Source organism: Chaetodon trifascialis, chromosome 13 (assembly GCF_039877785.1).
Source record: "Chaetodon trifascialis isolate fChaTrf1 chromosome 13, fChaTrf1.hap1, whole genome shotgun sequence".
Classification (NCBI taxonomy): Eukaryota; Metazoa; Chordata; class Actinopteri; order Chaetodontiformes; family Chaetodontidae; genus Chaetodon; species Chaetodon trifascialis.
The window spans coordinates 13,956,537-13,982,547 of record NC_092068.1 but is presented as its reverse complement, the minus strand read 5'-3'; the positions used below and the strand labels follow the sequence as shown (position 1 = coordinate 13,982,547).

At 42.2% G+C, this 26,011-nt stretch overlaps 2 protein-coding genes across 2 annotated transcripts in view; one reads left to right on the top strand and one right to left on the bottom strand.

Moving 5' to 3' along the window:
- The window catches only part of wdfy4 (WDFY family member 4), a 39,218-nt gene extending 14,477 nt beyond the window's left edge, over positions 1–24,741 (top strand). The window contains exons 28-64 of the mRNA XM_070977805.1: positions 174–335; positions 464–558; positions 660–756; positions 890–1,092; positions 1,465–1,631; positions 1,707–1,826; positions 1,914–2,093; positions 2,175–2,333; positions 2,863–2,989; positions 3,099–3,250; positions 3,490–3,728; positions 3,825–3,946; positions 4,059–4,250; positions 4,349–4,458; positions 6,845–6,922; positions 7,044–7,235; positions 7,335–7,401; positions 7,485–7,699; positions 9,297–9,445; positions 9,571–9,685; positions 9,940–10,025; positions 10,116–10,178; positions 13,381–13,423; positions 14,082–14,201; positions 14,291–14,414; positions 14,499–14,608; positions 15,751–15,901; positions 16,891–16,982; positions 18,210–18,419; positions 18,526–18,646; positions 19,984–20,141; positions 20,824–20,982; positions 21,081–21,260; positions 21,521–21,703; positions 22,325–22,412; positions 23,079–23,205; positions 23,482–24,741. Of these exons, the coding sequence (XP_070833906.1) occupies positions 174–335; positions 464–558; positions 660–756; positions 890–1,092; positions 1,465–1,631; positions 1,707–1,826; positions 1,914–2,093; positions 2,175–2,333; positions 2,863–2,989; positions 3,099–3,250; positions 3,490–3,728; positions 3,825–3,946; positions 4,059–4,250; positions 4,349–4,458; positions 6,845–6,922; positions 7,044–7,235; positions 7,335–7,401; positions 7,485–7,699; positions 9,297–9,445; positions 9,571–9,685; positions 9,940–10,025; positions 10,116–10,178; positions 13,381–13,423; positions 14,082–14,201; positions 14,291–14,414; positions 14,499–14,608; positions 15,751–15,901; positions 16,891–16,982; positions 18,210–18,419; positions 18,526–18,646; positions 19,984–20,141; positions 20,824–20,982; positions 21,081–21,260; positions 21,521–21,703; positions 22,325–22,412; positions 23,079–23,205; positions 23,482–23,545 (5,020 nt within the window). The 3' untranslated portion in view covers positions 23,546–24,741. The remainder of the gene's footprint in view (positions 1–173; positions 336–463; positions 559–659; positions 757–889; positions 1,093–1,464; positions 1,632–1,706; positions 1,827–1,913; positions 2,094–2,174; positions 2,334–2,862; positions 2,990–3,098; positions 3,251–3,489; positions 3,729–3,824; positions 3,947–4,058; positions 4,251–4,348; positions 4,459–6,844; positions 6,923–7,043; positions 7,236–7,334; positions 7,402–7,484; positions 7,700–9,296; positions 9,446–9,570; positions 9,686–9,939; positions 10,026–10,115; positions 10,179–13,380; positions 13,424–14,081; positions 14,202–14,290; positions 14,415–14,498; positions 14,609–15,750; positions 15,902–16,890; positions 16,983–18,209; positions 18,420–18,525; positions 18,647–19,983; positions 20,142–20,823; positions 20,983–21,080; positions 21,261–21,520; positions 21,704–22,324; positions 22,413–23,078; positions 23,206–23,481) is intronic.
- On the bottom strand, positions 10,238–11,095 carry lrrc18a (leucine rich repeat containing 18a). The gene has a single exon (XM_070978003.1). It carries the CDS (start codon positions 11,048–11,050, stop codon positions 10,238–10,240), a length of 813 nt encoding a protein of 270 aa, XP_070834104.1. The 5' UTR covers positions 11,051–11,095.
- Positions 24,742–26,011: the final 1,270 nt, after the last annotated feature.

The following is a 26,011-nucleotide window of genomic DNA, read 5'->3' as shown; positions in this document are numbered from 1 at the left end:
CAATATCACAGACATGCACAACTGAAATAGTCAAGGCAATGTTCAACAGAATCAGTCACAGAGGCTGAAGAGAAGAGCGTGACTGAACTTGTACATGAATTAGATTTTCTGTCTGTGGGAACAGATTGTGATTGATATTGATGCTCTCTCTGTTTCTCTCTCTGTATTCTCAGCAGTGACAGCAGGAATGCAGCGGTCATGAACAGTGTGGGCCTGCTACCAAAGCTACTATTCAAGCTTTCTGATCCTGATGTGACCGTTCAGAAGGTTAAGATCATTTGTGATGTCATCACATCCCTCCTAAAAATTCACTTCAACCCTCTGGACATCTGCAGGTACAGTCTGGGAACACACCAGCTACAACAAAGTGCTCCTGTCATTGAGCTTTCACATAAAGATATTAGATCAGATAAGTTTTTGGGAATACATCTGTATTTGAATTATGTCCTTTTTATTTGGTCAGACTTGGGCTCTTCCTGGTCTACACACTTCCTCCTCTTACAGACACAGATGAAAGCTACAAGATATGTGACAGTGATCTTTCTCAGGATACGCCAGGTACACCATATAACACACAACCGCATCTTATACAGTACATTATATGCGTCATGGATGACATGAGTTGTTAGCTGTACTAACTAGCCTTTTCTGTGCTGTAGCTCAGAGTTCTGGTCCAGCCAGCCTCATCTGGATCCGCAACCAGATGTTACTGTGTCTTTATGAAATCCTCAACTCAGACAGCCCTCTAATCAAAGAGTGAGTAGCATCTGTTAATGCTTAGCTAAACCAGAACTGGGAAGAAAACACATTTTACCAATATTTCATGTGTCATAATGTCATGGCAAAAACATTACTTGAATTTGTCCTGCGTGTTCTCATTCCCTACTAGTCGGCAAAAGGCATTATTCGATGCCCTGGGCAGTGATTGGTACCTGCTCTTCCTTCAGCCCCACCTTCACCCCTCCACCTTGAAGCTGGGTCTCGTCTTGCTCACACACTTTCTGTCGAGTCCCAGCCAGCAGAGCAGCTTCAGAGAGGGGGTGGTCCCAGCAACACTCATAGATGGCATGGAGGAACCTTTTGCTGTCATGGGTACATGCAGTTGAATATTTTCTCAGTGAAGCAAGAAATAGTTCGTTGTTGTCAGTTTGCCATCTTTTTGTGATGCTCTGAAGTTAATTTGATACACAATTCTGATCTGTAAATTTGAGGCTTTTGTTTTACACTTCAACATTGGTTACACACAGTTCAGCGTAATGAACAGCAGTTAGATTATCAGTTGACATGATTTTGCACACATAAACCTCATGGCTTGAATATGAAAATTAATATGGAAATGGATTGTAGTAATGTGATTGAACAGATTAAATTCCCAGCCCTTTAAGATTTGAGTCTATTAGAATATTTTGAGTGTTTTACTTTTACCCAAAATTAACTTCTATCATTGATTTCTTGCCTTGCCAGACAACCTTCGAGCCCATCCTTGGTCTTATGAGTGCTCCAGCACCACATGTCCAGGCTTTGATGTTCTGCAGGGGCTGCTGATCAGACTCTCTCGCCTGCCTCAGGTGTATGAAGCCCTGGCTGCTCTGCTGCTGGGGAAGAAGGCCAGTCACATGGCAGCGGGAGAGGTGAGTAATTTTTCATCTTGCAAATCATCCTCTTCATCATCTCTGTCATAATGTCTTATTATGTATCATCTGCAGGTGCATTTGGATGATGTCCTACAGTCACTGATTGACAGCCAAGCAGACACTCCCGCTCAGCAGCTCTGTGCTGAAGCTGCTACAATACTGATGGAGTTAGTCAAAGCCGTCATCACTCAGGTAAGAATGTAATAACCTCACATCTGCTTACTATTTGTCACTGCAAATTGATCATGTATAATACTCTTTTCTTTTATGTTTTCACAGCCTGTTCCTCCAGCAAAGCACGTTTCAGGCACTGATGCATCATGGGAGTTTGAGCTCCTAGCAAGTGTGATGCAGTTCCTTTGCTTACTCCATAACCTCCGGCCCAGAGACCCACTCTGGGCATCACCAGAGTTCCTCCATGCTCTCGCTGGAGTTGTGTACCCTCAGGACTGTTCAGAGGTTTGAGTGTTTCCCAAATTAATGAAATTCTAACTATTTTCTCTCTCTCGTCTTATTGACTTGATTGTTCACTTCCTTCAGGGTATGACTGAGCCAAGCGTAACGAGCGAAGGTGAGGACACATTCAAGAGTCAATCAAACAGGAAGCCGGTTTGCGACTTCATCCGTATTCTGCTAATGGACAGTCTTCTGAATGTGTCTGCCAACCCCAGCACACATCCGCTCATTCTGCTGCTGGAGGTGAATGCACACACACACACACACACACACACACACACACACACACACACACACACACACACACACACACACACACACACACACACACACACACACACACACACACACACATTAATAATTATTTACTGTATTTCATCTGTATTTGGGATCACACTCAAATATTGACATACATGCAACACATGCACATCATTCTCAAAACTCACTGAAAAAAAGGCTTTTCAACATACTGCAAAACTCTAATTTCTCCAGAAGGTGCCACTCTTTGCTCAGTTATTAAATAAGGCAGCGCTGAGGCGCTGCTAATAAAATCATTCACCACTAGGAGGAACACCAGTAGGCCAAGAACTACAGATTTCTGTAGAGATGTTGTCAGCTAGATTCGCACTCACTCACACACACCACCACCACCACATTAGACAAGGTGTTCCCCTCACTAAGCAAAATAAACCTAAGAGCCGTCACAAATCAAAATGTCCATCTATTTGCTGTCAGATGTGTTTTGTAACTAATAACGACCTAAATGTCACAGTTTTCCCCTGATGGTTCCTCGCTGGGACAGAGGCAGAGTTTCCAGACTGAGCTGCTCGAGTTTATCATGGACATCATCCACATGCTCAGCCATGAGGAAGAAAACAACACCCATCTCAACTCAAAAGGTGGAGTAACAATGCATTCTTTCGTCACACCTCAAACTGGTCTGATCATGTGCACGCTAAAAAAAAAAATCTGTCATCTGACTTTGCTGCTTTTTATTTTGCTTGTCAGACTGGCAGAGTGAGAAGCCTGAAGGACAAATGGGCATATTGATGGACAATGTGGTGCTCTTCAGTAAAACTCTGCTGCAGAAACTGTACAGTGGAACATTCCTGGGAGACCCGGAGAGTTTGCTAAACTTCCTTGCAGATCAGATTGTGGTGGTGAGACGAACGCATAGCGAGACACGTACATAGTAGTATACCGTAGTATACACACACCTCATATTGATATTTGATCTGTAAATCGTAGTTAAAAGTAATCTGTTCATTGTCAATGTGGAGACAAATGCTTTTAGCCAATTGGAGCTCTAAATTGTGAAAATCTGTTCACAGGTACTATTATTTCATTTCAGTGTTATGCTAACTGACTAACTAACAGATGCACTGCGTTATACTTCTAGGCTCTGGAGAAAGGCCAAACTCAGAAAGAGAAGACAGTGTCGGCCCTCTACTCTTGCACCAATAAAGTCCTGCTTTATTTCTTGTGTCAACCGCGACATTCCCAAGAAGAAAAGGAAGCGGTCATCCGGGCGTTACAGACCTTCATGGACCGCTGGGATGTTGTCATGGCAACTTACAATTCAAACGTGAACTTCGTCATGTGCCTTCTTTGTTGTCTGTTACTGATACGATCTGGCAGGTAATACTGAAACCGATCCCCCTGCAGATCAACACAAATGTGTGGTTGAAATCCGGATTCACTGGTAATTCACACACTCACACTTTTTTTTTGCAGCTACCCTGAAGGTTTTGGATATGTAGCACAAAAAGTGCTCAACAGGAAAGCTTCATCCCACCTGTTTGTTACCAAAACCAGACTTTCTGCACGCCTCAGCAACGGAGCAGATGTTGCCACAAGTATGAGGACCGGTATGTGACAGGTTTATTCATGTTCACGTTAGATTTTCTAAATCTGTGGAGGTTTACTGTGTCAGAGAGTTGAGAGCAAATGTGTGTGTTTGTGTTCCAGATGACAGAAATCTAGTGTCCTTAGCTGAGGCCTGTTGGTCAAAGGTCATGACGGAGAGGCAACACACACTTGAAGAAACCTGTAAGATAGAAATCTCAGCAAGCCACACAGCAGAGACGGGGCCTGCCAGCATGACTGACATCAGCCCTCTGTGGGAGGAGATGTTACAAAAAGCCTGGCTAATACACAAAGGTTACCTCTCTCTATACTCATAAATGAAGACGGAGAAGACACCTGAATGTTAGCTCTGTGTTCTTGACGTTTAAATTTTTTTTTAAATTTCTTATCAGAGTCTCAGAAGAAGGTAGCGGCCAGCAGCTCTCAGAAGAAGTTTGACATGATCAGCAGTGCTGTTCGCTCAGCTTTGGGCAGACTCGGCAAAGAGTCGGTAACAGTTGAGGTAAAGTAGAGTCTTTCACACTAGACAGGACCCTAAGATGTGTATGTCTGTGACTTTGTCCCCTAGGAGGATTGTGGGGTTTTTACCTTTTCCCAGGTGCCTCTGCATCCCAGAGTGCTGCGCCCAAACACACATCCCAAAGTCACTGCTATGTTTGTGCTGTGGGCCGTCCAGCCCTGTGGGGGTGTTTGATTATTTCTTTAAATGGATTTGGATTATCACAGCTGATTGCCCCTGAGTGGGCATAGTAATTGATATCTGTTAGGCTTATCCATGGGAACACTCTCTACAACACACTGTTTGCTGCTGAAGGTTAAAGACGCGTTTATTGTTGTTTTTCCCCCCGAAACACGTGGCCCACATCATTAGTTCCCCCACAACGCTTAAGACGTCGAGCCATCTGGAGCAGGGAGCGGGGACATATTACTCAGGCACACAGGCATGAAATTACCGCGTCTGTGTGTCTGTCTCACCCCCACAAAGTGTGCGTGTTCTTGTTTGTGCGTGTCTCTCGCCGACAGAAATCGGGTTGGCAATTATAGTGGTACCAATCTGATGAAAACATTATTCATTTGATGTTATTCTTTATCATATCAGTCTTTGACAGGCTATCAGAGAGGGTGATGAATTGTTTTTCCATCTGAGAGGCAGAGAAGACAAGGGAGGGACGTTTGCCTTCTCCCTCTCTGCTGCGTGTTGCATCACTTTGTTCTGAGTCTTGCAGCGTGCAGTGTGTGTTCATAAAACTGATATTCAAATGAGCAGTAGTGGTCAGCCAGTCTGCTCATTCTCCATTCATCCTAATGAAGAAACAAGTGAGTCATTAATTAATTTCTGGATCATCAACTTATGACCTTTGGTTGGGAAGTCATGGGCTAGTGGGGAGCCTCTTTTCAGTCATTGGATCCATAGTAATGCATTTCTGCAGAGCACTGAGCATAGTTTCCGAGTCTCAGATATCTACATTTATTGAACAAAAAAAGAGTTTTAAAGCCCACTGTAGGTAATGAATGAGAATACAGAGACTGATAGGCAGACTGTGTCCTCAGTCAAGCTTCAGTGCAATCCTTCTAGAGATTTATTTCATCAGCGAATGCAGTTTCCATAATCATATCTGTGTCCTCATATTAGAAAGATAATTAACAGCACTAATGATCACGTTAAGTTCATTACACATTCACTGCCATCCCAGAATGAAGTTGACATTATGTTGCCTTATCATCAAAGGTGGCGTATTGTTGGGAAGTCATTAAAATGGAAATGAGTGTGATGTTCTGATGTTAATTGCAGAGGGAAAAGATGAGTTATGTATTTAATGCAGCATTTAAAAAGCCAATGAGGTTCCTATCTGCTAAATAGGGTAATTAATGCTATATATTACTTATGTTTGTCCAAATGAAGGAATGAAATTAGGAGATGATGACGCCGACTTGCTGTTTATCTGTCGCAACACGGCTCTAGTTTGCAAACTTCATTATTACTCTCTTTTTTGTCTGTAATATTTCTATAATCTCCCCTCAAATTGCTCCTTTATTTCTTTCTCTGCACAACTTCTCATTTGGATAGGCAGTCAGTCATTTTAGAGAAACAGTTTTCATTCTCCAGAGGGCTTGTCAAAGTTTGTTGTCAACTTTTGCACATGGGTTTATTCTGAAATCATGTTCAGTGCTTGCATCTCTTGTATTTCAGAAGTATCGGCTTTTTTTTACTGCACTTGGAATCAGTTATTGTATTCATGGGGTTGTACCACAAAACACAGAATTAACATCTGTAAATAAGACTTGATATAAAGAGTTACTGCATGTTCATTCAGTCAATTAAATGGCTTTCCTGGGTCAGCTGTGAGGATGGACACATGTTGTTTCACTAGTCTCTCAGCGAGCACTGCTGTGATGATGGGCTTAATGAAGCAGTTAACAGTCAGAATATGATCCCAGTGTGTCTGCTGAACATGAGCATCCTGCAGAGTCAATACGGCTCTGTTTTGGGTTTTTCCATTTTTTATTTTCTCTTTTAATCGACACATACGCACTCACTCGCACACAGTGAAGGAACATACACACTTAGGTTGCCCTTGACTGTGGCGTGGCTCAGTGATATTAATGTTTATGTTAATTAGATCACACCAACAAATGATTACATTTCCAGACAGGGTTATTGTAAGACTGTAGCCACTAGCTTATTTTGCCCAGTGAATGCAATTTAGAACAAACATAATTGTATGAATGCATTGTAATTGCATGAGCAAACAACAATACCATTATGAATATACAATCTCTGTGAACATGATGTGTGTTGTGTCTGTATAATATGGGCTAGAGGAAGAGCGATTGTGCTGGCCCCGCTTTTCATTTGCACCCATCAGGTTACTCTTGTTACTTCGTAGGAGTTTCTGTCTTACATGGAGTCACATCGACAGAGAGGCCACAGCATGTTTGAGAACATGAGGACAAACCACTTACAGGTTTGACACAAATGTTACCACAGATATATTGAAAAAGATGTTATTAAAAAGCCAAAATTGCACCTGTAATAATGTCATTCTCACGTATTCCCTCTATCCTGGCTCTGTTTCTGTGCCCCAGTTACAAGCCACTGAATCGGAGGGAGTGAGCTCAAACTGGCTGCACATGGAGGCCGAGCTGCTGAGAGAGAGAGCTGTGTTCGGCCCTGGCCCGGGGGTCCTGCTGAGTCGAGACTGGGTGCAAGATGCTGCTGAAGGACCCAACCGGACCAGATCTCGACTACGCAGAAAGGCCCTGAGACGATCCAAACGGGTAATGCAGTTTGGAGCTGGATCTGAGGAGCAGGGTCCTATTTAGTGTTCAGCTAGTACGCAGTCTAACCTTTAATGGTACCATGTGTCGTTACAACAGGTGCTGGGAACACTTTGTCTGGGATTCAGGACTGAGGAGAACAAAAGTAGAACAGAAGATGACACAGGTAATGGAAATTGTTGCCCGTTGAATTTTTACCAGAACGTGAGTGTTGGATGGAAGCTTAGAGGGACATTTGCTCTGTAACAGAGCCCAAGATCCTGTGTGAAGTTGCAGCTGAGGCTAAAGAGGACGAAGAGGAGGGAGGACCGTGTTTTGACCGCCTGACCTTTTTCCCTGTTCTGAATGAGACACCTGCTCTCACCGAGGGTCCACTCGACCCCTTAACCCCTGAACCCTGCTCCCACACACAAGACTGCCCCGACATACGCATCATCCTGCGTGAGCTACACCCTGGAGCGGAGGTACGGTAGCACAGGAGAGAGGTGGTGTGTTGGTATGCTGGGCTAAAAACAACATGCCTAAACACAAGCGCAACTCCTTCTCACTCTGCTAATATTCACAATCATAATTATCTGATGTAGACTAAGGGATTCCAATAGCCCAGCGCTGCTATCAGAATTTCATCTTTCCTCATTAGTGTAATGTTTTAATGTCGAGGCCCAGCTCAGCTCTTCTCATTCTTCCAGCGAGTTAGAAACCAAAGCACATGTTGACAGGGACTCTCATCGCTCCGGCAACCAGCCGCGGCTTTTAATGTTTCTGACAGAAGTATTAATAAAAACAGTAGGAGGTGATGCAAGCTGTCTTACATCCGCTTAGTAAGTGTGTGATGTGTGCAAGTGTGTCCTGTTGTCTTGCAGTGGTTCAGTGTGTGAGTCCTGCTGAGCTTCCTGTCAATTCAACACAGTCATTAGCTCTGAAAAATGCACACACAGTGAAGGACTAACACACACACACACACACAGTAACACACAAAGGGAGACCCACTCATAATTAGCTTGCCAGCGCCAATAGTGTGATTATGACAGTAATGTGTGTGGGGAGAAATCAATGGTCTGACATTAGGCTCTCAGTCAATAAAAGTCCTCCTTTTCTCTCCTTCTTCCCATCATCAGCTAAATCACCCACAGACTGATAACGCGTATCTGTCCCGTGCATAGACCGGAGATAAGGAAACAAGTTTATTGTTATGTATTTAATCTTTGATAACAATAAATTTAACTCGTTTTTTTCATTCTGAAATCTAGTCATTGTTAGGGGCAGTAAGCCTGATGCCAGTTTGCATTCACTGATGGAAACTGCCATAGAATCTGATCATGATATAGCCCAGTGTAAGATTTCTGTGCTGTGTAGCTGAGACTCACTCACCTTGTCTCCTCTTCAGTGCTTTCACATGACAAGTGATATTATCCATCGTAGCGTATCTCTATGTGTGCATTCAGACAAGAGGTTCTGATCACTTAGCAGGTTTCCTATTGTGTGTGTGTGGCAGTGATTAATTCTCCTAATAATGGCCAGGCAGGGCCTCCTCCTCCACCAAGAGTGTGACTCTGTGTCTGGGGGTAGGGAGTCTGATTTGATTAGTATAAATTGTGAGTGGCCTCCGGGTAAGTTGGGGCCCCATATGGTTTTTGGGCGCTGTGTCCCAGAGGGCCTGCAGAGGGGCCAACACAGAGAGACAGCCAGGTGCACACACTCACTGTGAAATGAGGGGAGACAATAGAATTAACCGCACATTATCACAATGCAGTTAACGTCAGCTACAGCCAGCGCTGAAAGCAGCATGTGGGTCCACTTTGGCGCAGGATGAAACACAGAGTCGCACGGCTGAAAAGGGGGCTGGTCCTTCTCCTCCCCATCAATCAGCACTGATAATGAAGTGTTCAACTGTGTCTTTTTAATAATGATTAAAATATGTGATTAAAATGATCAATCAAGTAAAGCCTGAAGTGCCTGCGTTGCTGCCATGTCATGTCCCGGGAGAGAAATGTGCTTATGTGTATTGTGCCTGTCACACAGGGCTTAATGTACCTCTCTCCACTCTCTCTCTCTCCGTAGGTAAAGGCTAAGATGTGTGTAGTGATGGTGAGCGGCCTCAGAGTGACAGAGGGGGTGCTGCTTTTTGGGAAGGAGAGTCTGCTCTTATGTGAGGGATTCACTCTCAGTCCTGCTGGAGATGTTTGTTGCAGGAAACACCACCCCAGCAGGTACAGCTGTGTGTGCCGGACAGCTGTGTGCAGTTACAGCAAAACATGTAATGAGCATGCATTAGCTTCTCAGTTGTGTCGGTCAGTCATCTGTCGTCCTCTGTGTCCCTTTCTTCCTGTGCCAGTGTGAGGGATTCCTTTATTTCCACCATGCTGAGTAAAGAGCTGCCATCAGCCAGGTGCAGGCGCTGGTTCTATGAGGACATCAAGGAGGCCCGCTTCATGCGTTTTCTTTTAGAGGTCAGACATGCAAATGCTAACCCTACCCCAGATGCTGTGAATTAGCATGCATCTTCTATGCATTTCATTACACATAATTTAGTTGGAATACATTCACATTAGATATTTAAGTTTGTCTCTTTTGCATTAGATGTTTATACATGTTAGATAATCAATCAAGATGCATTATAAGTCTAGGTAAATATGATTTTACAGATTAAAAATATCTACTTGACACTAACTAAAGAGCTACCGTACCTCTCTGTTATTATCAGGACAATGCTATCGAGGTCTTCATGAAAAATGGACATTCAGCCTTCCTGGTGTTCCTGAATAGAGACCATGTCTCTGCATATAAAAGGTAGACATTTACATGGACTGGATGTTAAGAAACTTTTTTATTTTCAGCATTCTGACATTTTCTTCTTCTTTCCTCTCTTTTTTTCTGCAGGTTGTGCACAGTAGTGTCAGCATTAAAAGGCAGAGGGGTTTCTGAGGTCATTGCTAATGCCAGGTAAGTGTCCGCACATGTAATCACTCTTATCACAGAATATACAAAAATGCAATGTCGCGTCAGCAGCATTTGATTGGTTTGTGTTGCACCTTCCTTATTCTCCACACATCTTGATTGACTGTAGCGACTGAGTTTGGCACCATCAGTCCTGGATAAGTCCTGATCCTTTTGTCCTCAAACACATCACCTCCTCCTCCTCCTCTTGTAAGCCTCTCCCTCTGCTCTTTACATCTCTTAAGGCATGTCCTACACAGGCTGCTCTCATGGACCAGGTACACATCTTCCTCTGGTTCTGTTTTTTCCCTCAGCGTCCCCTCACCATTTCCCTGAGCATACGATAGAGGATTTTGTTTCATGTTTAGCTTTGTGAGGTTGCGTAGGACTGCTACAAACTCTGGGAGCTTGATGAAGAGGTTATCAAACAGGCCTAACTCTTGGAGACTGTCTAGAGCCGCTATTGTAGGAGGTAGGGTGTCCAGCTGGTTCATCCCCAGATTGAGACTCTTCAGGTTGCTGAGAGATCCCAATGTGGAGGGTAAACCTGCAGAGGTTAAGTGGTTGTTAGAGAGGTTGAGGTGGGTCAGTCCCACCAGGTTGCCGATGGACTCAGGTACAGACTCCAGCTTGTTGCTGTGTAGATCCAGCCATCTGAGTGACAAGAAGTTCCCGATGTTAGCTGGGAGTTTCTGTATCAGATTACGGCTGAGGTCCAACTCATCCACGTTGGTCAGTTTGAGGAGGCACTTCGGGAAGGTGGTTATACCCATGTTGCTAAGGGTGAGTCTGCGCTGTCCATCTGGGGTCATTCGTATTGCCTTTTTTGCAGTCTTGAGGCTCACCTTTGTCCCTTTGGCTCCCTTCCCTTTGGACATGGTACTGCAACACACAAAGAATTACTGAACAGTTCAGCTTCAAATTTCAGCCTTGCTCTCATGATAGTTGCCCCCAAGAGGCTGATTTTCAATAATTTATCTTATCTACAACACCACACACTACTATAGCAAATAAATGTGTTGTGTGTATGTTTATGTGTAAGTATGTGTGTGTAAGGCTGATGTGATTTATTCAGATACAAGGGCTTATGTATGGCCCGGGGCAGTAGGGAAAGCATGCTCTCTGAGGTATGAGAGCTTGAGCACTGACTGTGTATGCGTGTGTGTGTGTCTCAGTTAGTGCGTGTTTGTGTGTATGTGTCACAGTGTTATGTCTGCACAAGTGCGTGCTCACCCAGTGTTGCCCATGGGGGTATTTAAGAGCATGACTCTCTAATTAAGGCTAATGCAGGGGAACAATAGGAGAGAGGCGACACTGGGTAATACAGCAAAAACAAATGAGTGCTGATGCTCCCTCACCATTCAACTGATTGAGCTGTTTGGCTCTTTTCAGGCACAGAGTGTGTGTGTGCGTGTGTGTGTGTGCGTGTGTGTGTGTGTGTGTGTGTGTGTGTGTGTGTGTGTGTGTGTGGGACATCCACATGCAAGTGCATTGACAGACATGGATGTACTGTACTACAGTCCGTGTGCACAAAGAGTCAAATCAGGACTTTGATAAATGATAGTTAGGGAGTGTTGGGAGTGTGATGAGGGCTTCGCTCCTCTCTCCTCCCTGTCTAAAAGAGCAAGGTGTGTGTCTATTTTGTGTCTATGTTACACCCCAAGGCCCTCTCTCGCCTCATTCATCATCCTCAGGATGAGAGAGGTTATCCACTGGTGCTTGTTCCTATTATAACCTCCTATAGAAAACTATTGCATGAAATTATTGCCTGCAATTAGATAACACATACTGGGCCAAATGCAATGATTGATTTAGTGTAGTTTTACAAAATAATTTGGTTGGGAGTTATTGGACGAGAGGAGTCATTGGTGTTAAAAATTGGATACACTTCAAGTAGCCCCTCGCTCTCTCAACCCATTTACTGTTTGCTTCCTTATTTAATTTTTCACTTGGTATCCTACTGTACTCTTGTTTAAAATGTTTATGTGCATTTTCATAAATGAGAATATGCACTCACCATTTTTCGGCGTTAATCAAGCGATGATACTGTCTTCAGTTTAAGAAATGTACCAACAGCTACAGCTGGCCAACCGTCATCCGGCTCGAAACCTTTTACCTATGGACCAAAAAAAAAACCTCATTAATTGTAGTCAAGATGTCATAATGCTATAGCACAACAAGATGTAAAAGCATCAAAACTACATTCCCAATTTGGTCAGCATGTAGAAGTTGTACTAATGGTACCTTGTGTAGTTGTATCTCACAAAATGTAGCAGTCAATCGAGAGGACAGATCAGGAATCCGCTGTTTGTGTATATCAACATTTCTCTCGCCTCCCTGCGCCGAGCAGGCAAAGTCAAGGTTCCTCTTGTTTAATAGCGTTACTTAGCAACTGGGGTGCTTGGCGCCAGGACTTTATTGCCATGTTACTGGCCACAGAGGGAAAAGAGATTTCAGGAGCAGTTTAATGCTTTTCTAATTTAGATTAGACAAGTTTAGATAGGTGCTCCACGAATGAAATACTGATGAAATGTTCAGCAACATTGTTGTTTGGTATAGACGTTTTGTTTGTAGATTAACTGAAAACAAGGTATTTTGATTGAGCAGCAGCTTTACAAGTGTGTGCCTCTACCTGAGTGAGTGCTGATCACACGACCACCTCACAGCACCCTGTGAGCACATACCTAACTAAATGAAAGAACAGCTGGAGAACAAAGTGTTTGTCTTAGCTACGAAGCAGGAAATCTTTTTCATTTCTCTTCTGTGACAGAAATGTGACACAGATTTGCTGTTTGACCGCTATTCATTAACCTCTGCCTGTCAGTTAATAACTCACCCACAAGGAATAGCATGACTTCCTCTTTTAAACAGGTCTTTTTGCAGATGGCGAGCAGTCAGACAAGTTACCTAAAGTATATTTCCTCACAACCCACAGATGGCACCATGTGCTACATCCTCCACATCTTTACTCACTATTTATACGGCCGACTGTAGCTCACCTCAGCCCCATAGCTGCTCGAACAGCCATGCACACACAGTTTCTGTTTCCTCACTCACAGCCACACTGCTGCTTCTGCTGGGTTACATTTCAACACTGGTTGCCAGGCAACAGAGCAACCTAAAAAAACAACTTAGTGTTTGTAGAAACTGATCAGTGATCAGCCTGTGATGCTAATTCAAGCTATTTGTTGTTTTTATTGTGCTTTAGGAAGACTCCTGTGGTTGAAAAGACAGCCCTTGTTAAATGGCAGGTAACGCAATAAACACAGCGCTTCATCCTTCTGTTTTGTTGAGGGTTTTTTTTTTGTTTCTTATAAGTACAGATTATAAATACTAGTGAAAGCAGTAATACAGTAATACCACAATGTAGAAACACTCTTAAACACTGTTACAAGAAAGTCCTGCATTCAAAATGAAAAAATAAAAGTACAAAAGTATTAGCATCAAAATATACTTAACTTATATTTAAATTATATTGTAATTAATCATAGATTAATGTATGCATCAGTTTAATGTTGCAGCTGGTAAAGGTGAAGCTAATTTTAACTAATTTAGATGCTGCTGCTAATGATATATTTTATTTGTTGATAATATTTTTGTTCATTATCTGAATCTGTAAAATAAGTAGTCACAAAAGCTGTAAAGTAAATATAGTGGAGTAAAAGTTACAATATTTCCCTCTGAATTTGGAATTACTAAATTTACTAAAGTTCTGTACAAGTACCTCCAAGTTGTACTTGCAGTGCAGTACTTTGGTAAATGTGCTTAGTTACTTTCCACCACTGATTTCTCAGTAGAAACGGCTAAAATGTTGAGTAGATATGACATTAATAGAAACCCAGTTCCCACCTGTAACTGTATTCCTGTGTTTTGTGATGTGGCTTCATATTACCCTTGTCTTTGCTTCAGAGAGGGGAAATAAGCAACTTTGAGTACTTGATGCAGCTGAACACCATTGCTGGGAGGACCTACAATGACCTGATGCAGTATCCAGTCTTCCCCTGGATTCTAGCTGACTACCAGTCAGAGGCAAGATCACACACAGTGACCTCTTTGTCTTGAAAATGCATATTGTAGCGGACTAAGCTAATGAAAGTATTTATCTTTTTTCTCGGTAGACCCTCAATCTGTCGAATCCTGCAACTTTCCGTGACCTGTCGAAGCCAATGGGAGCTCAGACAGAGAAAAGGAGACAGATGTTCATGCAGAGATATGAAGAAGCAGAGAACATTGAGGAGGAAGGTTTGTATTCAGCTTCTTACTTTTCATTCTCCTTTTTATTTGCTTTTCACTGTACTTTTCATTCAGCACATTTTTACTTCGCAGGACATTTGTCAGCACGCTGCCACTACTGTACCCACTACTCCTCAGCCATCATCGTAGCCTCCTTCCTTGTCAGGATGGAACCATTTTCCCACACTTTCCAGACACTGCAGGTGAGGCAGTGGGAAGTGCAATGCAATGTATCTAGACTCTAAACCTGTGGCTCAGTGCCCACAGTGAAAAAATGGGCTTGACATGTCATCACACTCACCCATTCCCACAAAAATGAATAAGAAAAACAATGTCTGGAGTTGTGAATAACATAGAATAGAAATTTTTCCACTCCGTGAACCTGCTTTATTGGTTTTTACACCAACATTAAATGCATCCATCTCATGCTAAATTACAATATTAAACAAACTGCACAAGTGTTGACTCACGCTCATGAATGCATGCATATAAACATACACACACATAAACACGTTGCAGTAAATGATAAACATATATAAAGGTATAATGTAGGTCAAATTTCGCGTGTAATCACTGCTGATCACTGCAGGTTTTTTTTGTCTTTTTCTGACAAAATGGAAGAAAGTTCAATTTATTGTGTATCAGCCTGTTTCCACTCACCCACAGACACTTCTGCAAAACCCTGTGCTCCAGATGCCCGTTCGTCATTTTTTTATTTTCAAACATAATTTTACTAAATAATATAACTATAATACAAGCTATTTTCAGCACTCCAGACCCCGTTTCAATGCTGTTTTTGGTAAGGAAGCAGATTATAGGGAGTTTTCAATATATATGCAAATAATTACGGAAAGCATCTAAAAGAAGCCAATGCAAATAGTCACAGATGTTACCAATTTACAATACAGCATCCAATTGATTATAATGAAAAGGCATGCATATTTGATAGTCAGAATAAAGTAATAAAGATGTTAGTCTGGTGAATTACAGTGCCTTTTTGTCTTCTGAAGCGCATAACGGGTATGTAGTAATATCCATAACTGGATTTACATCTCTAACCGAGTTTACCAGTATATATGCTATTTTCATTCATTGAGGTAATTGTTTTACTCTAAATTACATTCTCCCTCATGAGATTTCCATCATAGATTATGGAATTTTACAGAAAGATGAAAAGCTTCCTTCAAATAGTAGCAAATATTTCCTGCTTGCGTAATACAATGAACAATATAAAATATGGTTCACTGCACTGAATCAGGCAGACTACTTTTATTAATATGCCTGTTGCAAAGTTTGGTTTCAGTGTGCCGAGGGTCTGACAGTGTTGTGTCTTGTCTCCCCACAGGGAGGGTTTGATATCCCAGAGAGGATGTTTTTCAGTGTAAAGAAGGAGTGGGAGTCATCCTCCAGAGACAACATGGGAGACGTCAGAGAGCTGATCCCGGAGTTCTTCTACCTGCCCGACTTCCTGCTCAACTCCAACCACATCCAGCTGGGTCAGACACAAAAATCATCCTCTTTGTATCTAAATGAATGATAGTCTGAATTTCCTATTAAGATATTTGTCTTGTCTTTCTTAGTTATGCACTCCAAGGATAAGGCGAGCACTATTACTACTACATTTTTCTTATTGTCAACAAATCTCCTATAACGACCCAAACCAACAATGCATTAGTTCATTTCTCAATACTTCCCGACTTCCCTACACTGTCTGTGGCTCTCAGCCCCAGGCCCATTTGTTTCTGTTGGAGATGTATATCTTTGAAACCTCACCAGTATATACTGTATATATGTTTAATTTTTTTTCTTGAAACACCTGGGAACAGTAGTTTTTAGCAATCCACAGCAGCTGTGGATTAAGACACATTTGGTGGTCTGGTGAGTAGTTACAGCAGCAGGATGGTGTATTTGGGGTTGAAAATAATAATGATAATAAAAGAATAAACTACAGTGTCCACAGCTCACTGATGTGTGGCATGACAGTGTAGGTGTGTGCAGTCTCAGTCTCTGGCTACTCAACCAATACTTGGTAGCGCAATCAATTTATTTTGGTTTTGATCTTTCCATGGAATTTGATGACAATATACAATGTCACCTGCTTTAGCTTTTATAGGCATCCCGTCGAGATTTCTTGAAAGCAAACACAAACATCTTTACCTTCAGTGTTTTTTCAAATTGCCGATTGTGCTTAATGTGAAATTTCTTTCCTCCAGAAAAACATTTCAAATCCAATTTTAAAAAATAAAAGTGCACCTGCATTGTTTACATCAGCTAACAGCTGCTTGTTGCCTGTGCTCCATGTTTCTTGGCACGTCATTAACAACTGTCGAATAGTGGCATTATGTGTAAGTGTCGGCAGGATTGCATTACTGAGGAGCTAATGCACGTACATGTGCATCCTCGTGTGTGCACTCCTTTGGAGGATGACACAGTGATGTGATGTGACCCAGTGTGCTGGACATATTGTATATCAATATCTCTATAGGCTGCATGGAGGATGGTACCACTCTGGGAGATGTGGAGCTGCCCCCATGGGCGAAAGGTGACCCCCAAGAGTTCATTAGAATCCATCGAGAGGTCAGTGACCCCCCTCCTCCCCACACTGTTCATTTCAATTGGCCAGTCTCGCCTGTTACATAGACTTTTCCCATAAGACTTAATAATATTTGCCAATACTAGCTCATGTATGTGCACAGAAGATGCACTATGCACTGTTTTACTGTCTATAACAAACATCTTCAATACTAGTTGCACTGTAATAGTGTTGGTTGCAGTCAGTCTGTTTGTCTTCATTCTTTCCACCAGAGTATAAGAGACAGTCCTTATTCACGGCTGCCAGTGTTATTCGTTATATTCTCTAAAAGCCATTTTGTCTCACTGGGTTTGGCTCTTTCTTTTAACACTGACTGTTTTCAATGGCCAGTTGTATTTCTTATCGAGAAAATGCATGAAAAGGCATGTGTCTGAAGTTTAGATGATAGACATTGAAGGACAACAAGCCTATTTGACACTATTCAGGACATGCACAAGACCCTCTATTTTTCATAATGTCATTATTTCTGCCAGCTGTTTATGGGATGAATATTCTCTCTCTTTTCTCAGCTCTCTCTTCTCTCTCCCTGTGTGGGGTTGTTGTATATGTCCGTTCTTCTGTCTGTTCGTCTGATTTCTTCAGTGTGACCCTCCCTTTTTCTACTCCTGGGGCATCTAAGATGGTTATCACTCTGTAATCTACTGAACTACTCATATTGCCTACCATTCTCATAAAATTAGTGACTTTGGAAAATTGTTTTTTTTTTTCCTGCCATAGACAAATTAACTCAGGACAATATATCCTTGTTATGATGTTTTTTCTTTCTTCAGCTTTTTGAGATTCCAGGATGGGTTTATTAAGATTGTGTGCAAGGATACACATGCTGGTCATAATGCCCAGTATTCCTTATTAACTCTTCAAAACCAATCTCTGGCTAATTCTACCCAAATCATTCTTTAATTCAAACATGAAGATATGCTCATACTACAGCTGCATAGCTTCCTGCTGTTCGAGACCTCTAAATTGACTTTTGGAAGAAATCCTACAGTACCTGAATAATTTAATTGGTTGTACATCCTCATAGAAGTTTCTTGTGTTTCTAAACTCTCATATTAACACTTTGACTGATGGTGTTGGTCTCTCTGTAATAACAATGAGCACTGCACACCGCTGTGTTTTAAGGCTGCATAGTGCATGTTTACTAGTTTTGAAATATTACTTTACGAGGTGGTCTTAGTTTGTGCAACACTCTCCTGCACTGTTTCCCTAAGGCCTTGGAAAGTGACTATGTGAGCTCCCACCTCCACCTGTGGATTGACCTGATTTTTGGGTACCGACAACAAGGCCCTGGTGCTGTTGAAAGTATGAACACATTCCACCCTTACTTCTATGCTCAGAGAGGCCGACAGCATGCTAAGGACCCTGTCATCAAGAGTACAATCTTGGGATACGTCAGCAACTTCGGCCAGGTTCCCAAACAGGTAAAAAAATAAGATGAGTGTGGGATTAGGAACATGGTCTATATTACCTGCATGTAGGTGTATGTTTTTAAAAGTAAGCCTTCTTTGTAATTGTCCATGTCTTTAGCTCTTCACCAAGCCACATCCACCTCGCAGTGGCTCTAAGAAAGAAGGATCTTCACCACCCCATCCAACTCCATTTTTCTTCAAACTGGACAGACTGAAGACCAACGCACAGCCCTTCAGAGGTACAGCTAGATAATTAAAGGGAAGTTCAGGCTGCAAATTAGCTGCAAATCTCAATCTTAAAGGAATTGTTCAACTTTTTGGGGAATAGCTTTTTTTTTTTTTTTACTGAACATTAATTAGATGAGCTTGGTGCAAAGACTTGAAGCAGGGAAACACAGTTATCCTGGCTGCACCCAAAGCTAAAAAAAAATCTGCTATGAGCATGTTTAAAGCTTGTTTTAATATAGCATGAGTCTGGCTAGGTGTTTCCTCCTGCTTCCACTCTTTATGCTAAGATAATTGGCTGAAGACTGGTAGCTTCATACTGATTTAGCACACTCTGAGCCAAAATGTCTATTCCTTAACATGAAAGTATGAAATTAAAGCAAATCATAATAAGGCCTTATAGACAACATATATTTCCAGACAACTGAATCACCTTTGCAATCAATCATATTTTCTGCTGAGTAAGCTAAATTCAATCAGTTTGTATAATCTGCATTTGTATTGTTCCTCCTTTATTTTATCTCACACCTTTTGATGTCAATTATTATATACAAGATGTGCTGAGATCTCAAGGGAATCATTGAAACGAAGCGAGAGTGTCCATAGATTAATTTACACTATGGAACGGTAGAAGGAGCTATCTGTTAGAGCTACAATATGGAGATGGCTCTTCCGCTGAGCCCTACTTAATAATCTGAATATCCCTACTGGCCCACTGAGGGAGAGGAGATGAATCTGCGAATGCTCAGGGAGAGATTCCTGCAAATTACATTTCATATTAAATCTTAGAGTGTCTGATCTGATCAATAAGCAGATAGAGATGAATAGGAGGAGGAATGCTAAGACTAATGCAGACACAACTTCTTTCTGGGGATTTTAGAAGCAGAACTGACGACAGGATATAATGATTTCTGCCTGTTCCTGCATGAGTAGGTCAATTACAGGCACAATTACAGCCTCTCTCTCTCGGTGCCTCACCCTCACACACACAACAGCTCGTGCTGTCCAGGATGCAGGTGCCCCCCTTAGGACAGAGCCTCAGCTTGTTGTAACCTGGGAATAGCTGTTTTAATTGCCCAGTCTACTAGGGTCAATTTAATGAAATTCTTTAGAAGTTTACTGAGCTACCGAACTCTTTAATGTGATGTTTCTGAAGAGCTATTACCTTTATTTGGCCAGGCAAGTGTATTCAGGTGCACAAAAGGCAGAATGAGGTCACTTTTTCTATTTTTAAGTGATAATAACTTATTTTATGGGTGCATATGGTTTAACTGACACCTCATACTTTGTTGCACAACTTCTTGCTGCACTTGGAGCCCCACTCTCAATGACACTGTAAACCTCTCTGCAGAGCTGCCAAGAGGCCCGGTTGGTCAGATACTGTGTCTGGAAAAAGAGGTTATTGTCCTGGAGAGAAACCGTCTCCTTCTGTCGCCTCTGTTGGGCTGTTTCTTCAGCTGGGGCTTCCCTGACAACAGCTGTGCCTTTGGAAACAATGTCACAGAAAAGGTACGCATGCATGTGAAATTACACTGTTGATCTGCTTTACATTGTTTGTATCAAGTTGTGAAGTGGAGATATAGAAGTATAGATTTGTTTTTAAATGTGAGAATTGGATCGAGAAGTTAAGCTTTAATAATATACAACTGTAACTCACTTTGATTAATTAGATAGTGCTCAGTACCAGTCTTGCTCACATTATTGAAACTGAATTTTGCCAACTTAAATCTCACTGGGTCTGGATCAAGCTGCATACACTGTCAGCTAATCAGTGTTACAATCACTCATCACACTCTATATGTCTATATGATTTGCCAAGCTTTCACTCTCTTCATAGCACTACACTCTGATACCTGGCAATGCACACTCTGTGTATCTGATATCTCAGCAATATCTTGGTTTCTGTTTTTTACAGCCTTTGAGGGGTTTACAACATTATAATTATATGTGATGCTGCAAGATACTTTGGGGAGCAATAAGATAAAAGTGTAAAATGAACATCAAGATAATATAACCTTCAAAAATAGTGTTTTTAACTACCATCAAGTTCCTTGACAATTAGTGATCTTCATCACATGATCTTATAAAGGTATTAAAATACTGCTAAAACATATCCATAAACTCATATATATTGAATACATACATACACAATCACAGTGTCATAATGATGGTCTCGTGTGTCCCTCTCTAGATCTTTGCTGTGTGTGAGAGTTTGTGTGACTGGGGGGAGACATTGTGTGCAGCTTGTCCCAACCCGACGACCATCATCACTGCAGGAACCAGCACTGTGGTGTGTGTGTGGGAAGTCGCCGTCAACAAGGACAAAGTCACTCACATGAAACTCAGACAGGTCAGTTTGTCTGCATTTGTGTTTGCATCAGAGATTTAACAGCAACGCCCAGAATGTATTTGCACCCACAGAAACACTGACCCTGCTTTACTCCACAGCCGTTGTACGGTCACACAGATTCAGTGACATGCCTGGCTGTGTCTGAGGTCCACAGCTTGATCGTAAGTGGCTCCCGTGACCTCACCTGTATCCTGTGGGATCTGGAGGAGCTAAGCTACATTACCCAGTTAGCAGGACACACAACCAGCATCTCTGCACTGGCTATCAATGAGCTCACTGTAAGTCCATCTCCTTGATCTCCGTCTTTGTGATTCTTTACCTACTGTCCTCTCAAAATCTCCCTCTTTCCGTTTTTCTTTTGTTCTTTGCCATTTTTGGCTCACTGTTGCCATGTTGCTCCCCTTCAATCAGCTCATAGCATGAGGAAGAGGAGACTCTCACTGTTGACGACGTGCATATCCTCTCTGTGTGTGTTTTGCTTTTTCGTACTTTGTCTCTTTGCACACATGGGCGTCAACACCATATTAATGTGTCCAAGGGTGAGATTGCGTCATGTGCGGGACCTCTGCTCTACCTGTGGACCATGAAGGGTCAGCTGCTGGCCTGCACTGACACTTCCTGCGGGCCTCAGCCAGATGTCCTGTGTGTCAGCTTCACACAGAGACATGAGTGGGACGCCAGGAACGTCATCATCACTGGCTGTGCAGATGGCATCATACGGGTGAGGTTGTTTTTGTATGCGTGTACGAATGTGATAGTTACTGTGTGTGTGAGAGAGAGCATCTGTCTTTAAAATCACTGTCTGGCAGCTCTTTGTAGGACTAATAGATCAGCAGGAGAGGTTGCTTTGTTTTTATACAGTATTCCAATGTAGCAGTCATTACTTTGGTATTAGCCTCGCAGGTAGCAACTTGGATGTCCATCAAGGTATTAATAACAGCATATGGGTTGTGTGTGTGTGTGTGTGTGTGTGTGTGTGTGTGTGTGTGTGTGTGTGTGTGTGTGTGTGTGTGTGTGTGTGTGTGTGTGTGATTGCACATAAGCATATGCTGCCTCTCTGCAATCAAAGCTGCAAAGTCTAAATTGGGCTTCACTTGGGAGTGGGTGCCCATGCCACATGCACGCCACACACACACATGCACACACACGCAAGCACACACACACACACACACACACACACACACACACACACACACACACACACACACACATAAATGGCATTATTACTTTATTATTACCTTGAGTTATGGGATGTTCCTGCGCGCTGGTGCATATGTGAGTGTGTTTGTTATTATGTTGAATTACGTCTGATTTTGCTACTCGTTATGTGTCTCTCATACAGATATGGAAGACAGAGTACACCAGAACACAATTACCTGGCCCTCCAGAAGAGCCTGTGTCCCCAGGGCAAGACCGACCAGAGAGAGACGGTAATGTTACAGGCAGAAGGAGAGGATATGCATATAGGTATTGCCTTTATAACAACACAAATGATGGGAGTGGCTGACAGTAGTGAAACTGTGAGACTAAGATGTAACGGCACCAAAAGAAATCATGTTTTGCGTTTCAGAGAGAAACCCCTCGCTATCTAATTAGATAAATCCTTAAGTGTGAGATGATTATTTTTAACCGCTCATCTCAGGGCTAGACAGTACGGTTTCCAGATGAGAGCTTGTAATACTTACCCCATCCCTCACTAGCATTAGGGCTAGCAGGAATTATGTTGTTATAAAGTTATTAAACATAGAGGCAGTAAACACTGATGAGTAATTCTGCTGACGTGTGTGTGCTTGTATAATTTAGAAAGCAATAATACCCAGATCCAATTTGGCATACGTTGGTTACAGCCTCGCGTCACCTCATAGGAGTATCATGCTTGGTAAATTACATTGAGACAAGTCTTTATGTAACACTGAAGCATTTATATTCGAGGGATTTTTCTCCCTTTAACAGCCTGCTGACCACAGATAAACTGTGTTAACTTTCATTTTGATGTTTCATGGGGACCACTGGGTCAGGGTTACAGACAGGGTGGACACCAACCCTGTGATTCAGTAATAAATGGGGGTTGATGTATTTTCACGCTGTATCCACAGTGAGCAGCTCATGCCAGGTTAAAGGCTGGGAGAGACATCTGGTGTTATGTCAAGAGCTGGACAATCAGGCCGTGTCGCAACGCCGCCACAAGAATAATCCAGCCATCACGGCGCTGGCCATGTCCAGGTACAGTAAGCACTGCTCACAGCAAAGAGAAGAGTGATTTACTTTACACTTAACAACTTCTAATTACATTTAACCCTTTGTTGTGAAGAAAAACTTTAATTTCAAGTGTGTTTTCTGATTTTATTTCAAACACACTTTTGGAAAAATCTTCAAAACTCAGTTTTTACCAACTCTGACTCACATTCTATATTTTTAATTGTGTGCTTTACAGCAGAAAAAATTTGCATAAGATCACTGATTTCAGGCGATTATTTAAGCACCCTCTCTTCTGTGCAGGACCCATGCTACTCTGTTGGCGGGCGATGCCTGGGGCAGAGTTTTCACCTGGACCTGTGAGTGACAGGTGGCAGGATTTGAGCACAGTCATGCCTCCAGCCACCATTGCTACACACCCTTTATCCTCTCAGAGCGACACTGACGCAGGAAATCCATCAACGTCTCAGGTCTGACACCAGCTGAGCATTGAGATCGGCTGTATTTTAGTTCAGGTTTGTGTGTGCATTCAGGGAGAAATATGATACAATATTTGGTACGTTCAAGTCTCAGACAATATGGAACATTTTATCTCTTATGCAGATAATTAATTCTGTATGTTTCTTTGTAAATACTGAATTTCAGCAGATTTAAATAAAATTATTGCCAGTTTTTTGACTAAATCTTCTCCTGTGGGTGATTCATCACTGAAATCTGGCTTGACCAGGATTTTATTTTCTTTTATTTCCTCTGGGATTCATATTGATGAAGCCGGTGGGACACTGGCTAAAATTCTCCAGACTTGAGGGTTGAATTTGCATGTGGCATGTGCTAGAAACAGTACTTTAAATTAACCCTTACTGCTCCAGCAGAGCCACAGCAGAAGACTGCGCTCAAACTGGGCAGCTTCAAGCTGAAAGTGAGAGGAATCTTGTGAATGATGAACGAAGGTGTGCATGCTCAGCCATCGTTCCCTGAGAAATACAGCTTTTTAACGGTGTTGTAGAGCCGGAGCAGTACATTTCTCACGAACTGCACAACAAGCATCCATCATCATAAAAAGTATGGCATGCACACATTGGCATTTTGTGCTGTGAGGGTTGTAGTGTTTTGCTTTGGTAAATGTTTGTGGTATGACCAATTCAGGATGTTTAGTTAGTTGTAAATAGTTTACTGAACGTTCTTTGTTGTTTTGGACAATGTGTTTTCAATCTGCTATGTAATGTGGCATTCACGAGTATTTAAACGTTTGACTGCTTTTTCATTTATTGTCCAATTATCCCCCACAAGTTTCCTGTGATCATGTCAAGTGTGCGTGTTGTGGATGATGTAAAATGTGTTTGGGTCTTGTTGAGGTATCCCTTTTTCTTGCCACAGCTTTCTGTGTGTGTGTTTATGGTTATCAAAGGATGAATATGCTGTGGGGCCTGGACGATGCGCTCACTATGTGACTCACTTGAAGAGGGATGTATGAAACAGTGATCCTGATCCTTCATTGGAAAAGTACAATCCTGACACTCCTACATCAATGCACTCATATTCCAATAAATAAGATACCATTTTAAATGACGCTAAATTGTGGAGGCTTGTTCTCTCTCTGTGTCTGCCTTTCCTGCTTGCTCTCTCATGCACATGCACCACTCCTCTCTATCATAAAGGAGGAGGTCTCTCTCTTTAACCTTTGTGTGTGTGGCTAATTGTGCTAAGTAGAGTAGCTTAATAGAGTGGAAAATAGTCCTCATAATTTTCCCAGAGAGCGAGCAATGACCTTCTCTAAAGACAACGGCCATCTCCATTCTCTCTACACCGCTGGTTTTATGATATGAAATGTCAAACCATTGGGTTCCTCAGAATAATTAAATCAAATAAATTATTGCACCTAGGCAGAACCATCTTGTAGCCTAACCCAATTATAATGCACTGTAAAGCTAATTATTAACCATGATTACAATTAGTCTAATTTGAATAAATGTAGTCATTAGTGGGTTCATCCTAGTCAGTGAGTCTGAACTGTGGGGGATGATGGTCCCACTCTCTCGATCTCTCCCACTCACAGAGCGAAGGGTGTGGATGTGCATCATTCTCTTTCTCCACGTGCCTCTTTCTTCATCCCATTTTTCACACACTGACCTTCACAAAATGGCCTTCACCCTTCACCTTTCTTGGTTACTTGAGCATAATGTCTGCTGCTTCCAGGATTCATGTTTGCTGTTTATGCCTGTGTTGATCAGACTTCGAAATGATAAGCAGAAGACTCCCTCTGCTGTGTCTGTGCCCACACTTTATGTCCTTGCTAGAAAATCAAAATCTAGACTAAATATTGGCTCCAGTTGGTGGACATTACATCAGTCTCCTCCCATGTTTTATTTGGCGAATATCAGCTTTTGCCACCTAACAGAAGAAGTCCCTCTGCTTAGATTTAAAGCAATAGTTTGATATTTTGGGAAATGGGTTTATTCGCTTTCTTGCTGAGAGTTCTTAAACCTGTCTGGAAAATGTGAAGCTTCAACAAGCAGCCGGTTAGCTTAACTTAGTATAAAGAAACAGGTGTAAACAGCCTTGCTCTGTCCGAAGGTAACAAAATGCGCCTATACCACCATCTGGAGCTGCATTTTTTACAGGAGGCTGGACTGCTTACTGCAGGAGAAATAGTTGTAATTTTACTTCTTTTTGTACAAATCTAACACACAAGTTATTAATGTGTTAATTATTGAGCTTTAGATACTCCAATATGTGGATTTTGTCACCTGTGGACAGAGCTGGGCTAGCTCGTTCCAGTGTTTGTGCTAAGCTAAGCTAACTGACTCCGGTTGTAGACTTGTCTTCACCTGAT

Coding starts and splice junctions, on each gene's coding strand:
- lrrc18a (XM_070978003.1), bottom strand. CDS start 11,050: ATGTCCAAAGGGAAGGGAGCCAAAGGGACAAAGGTGAGCCTCAAGACT.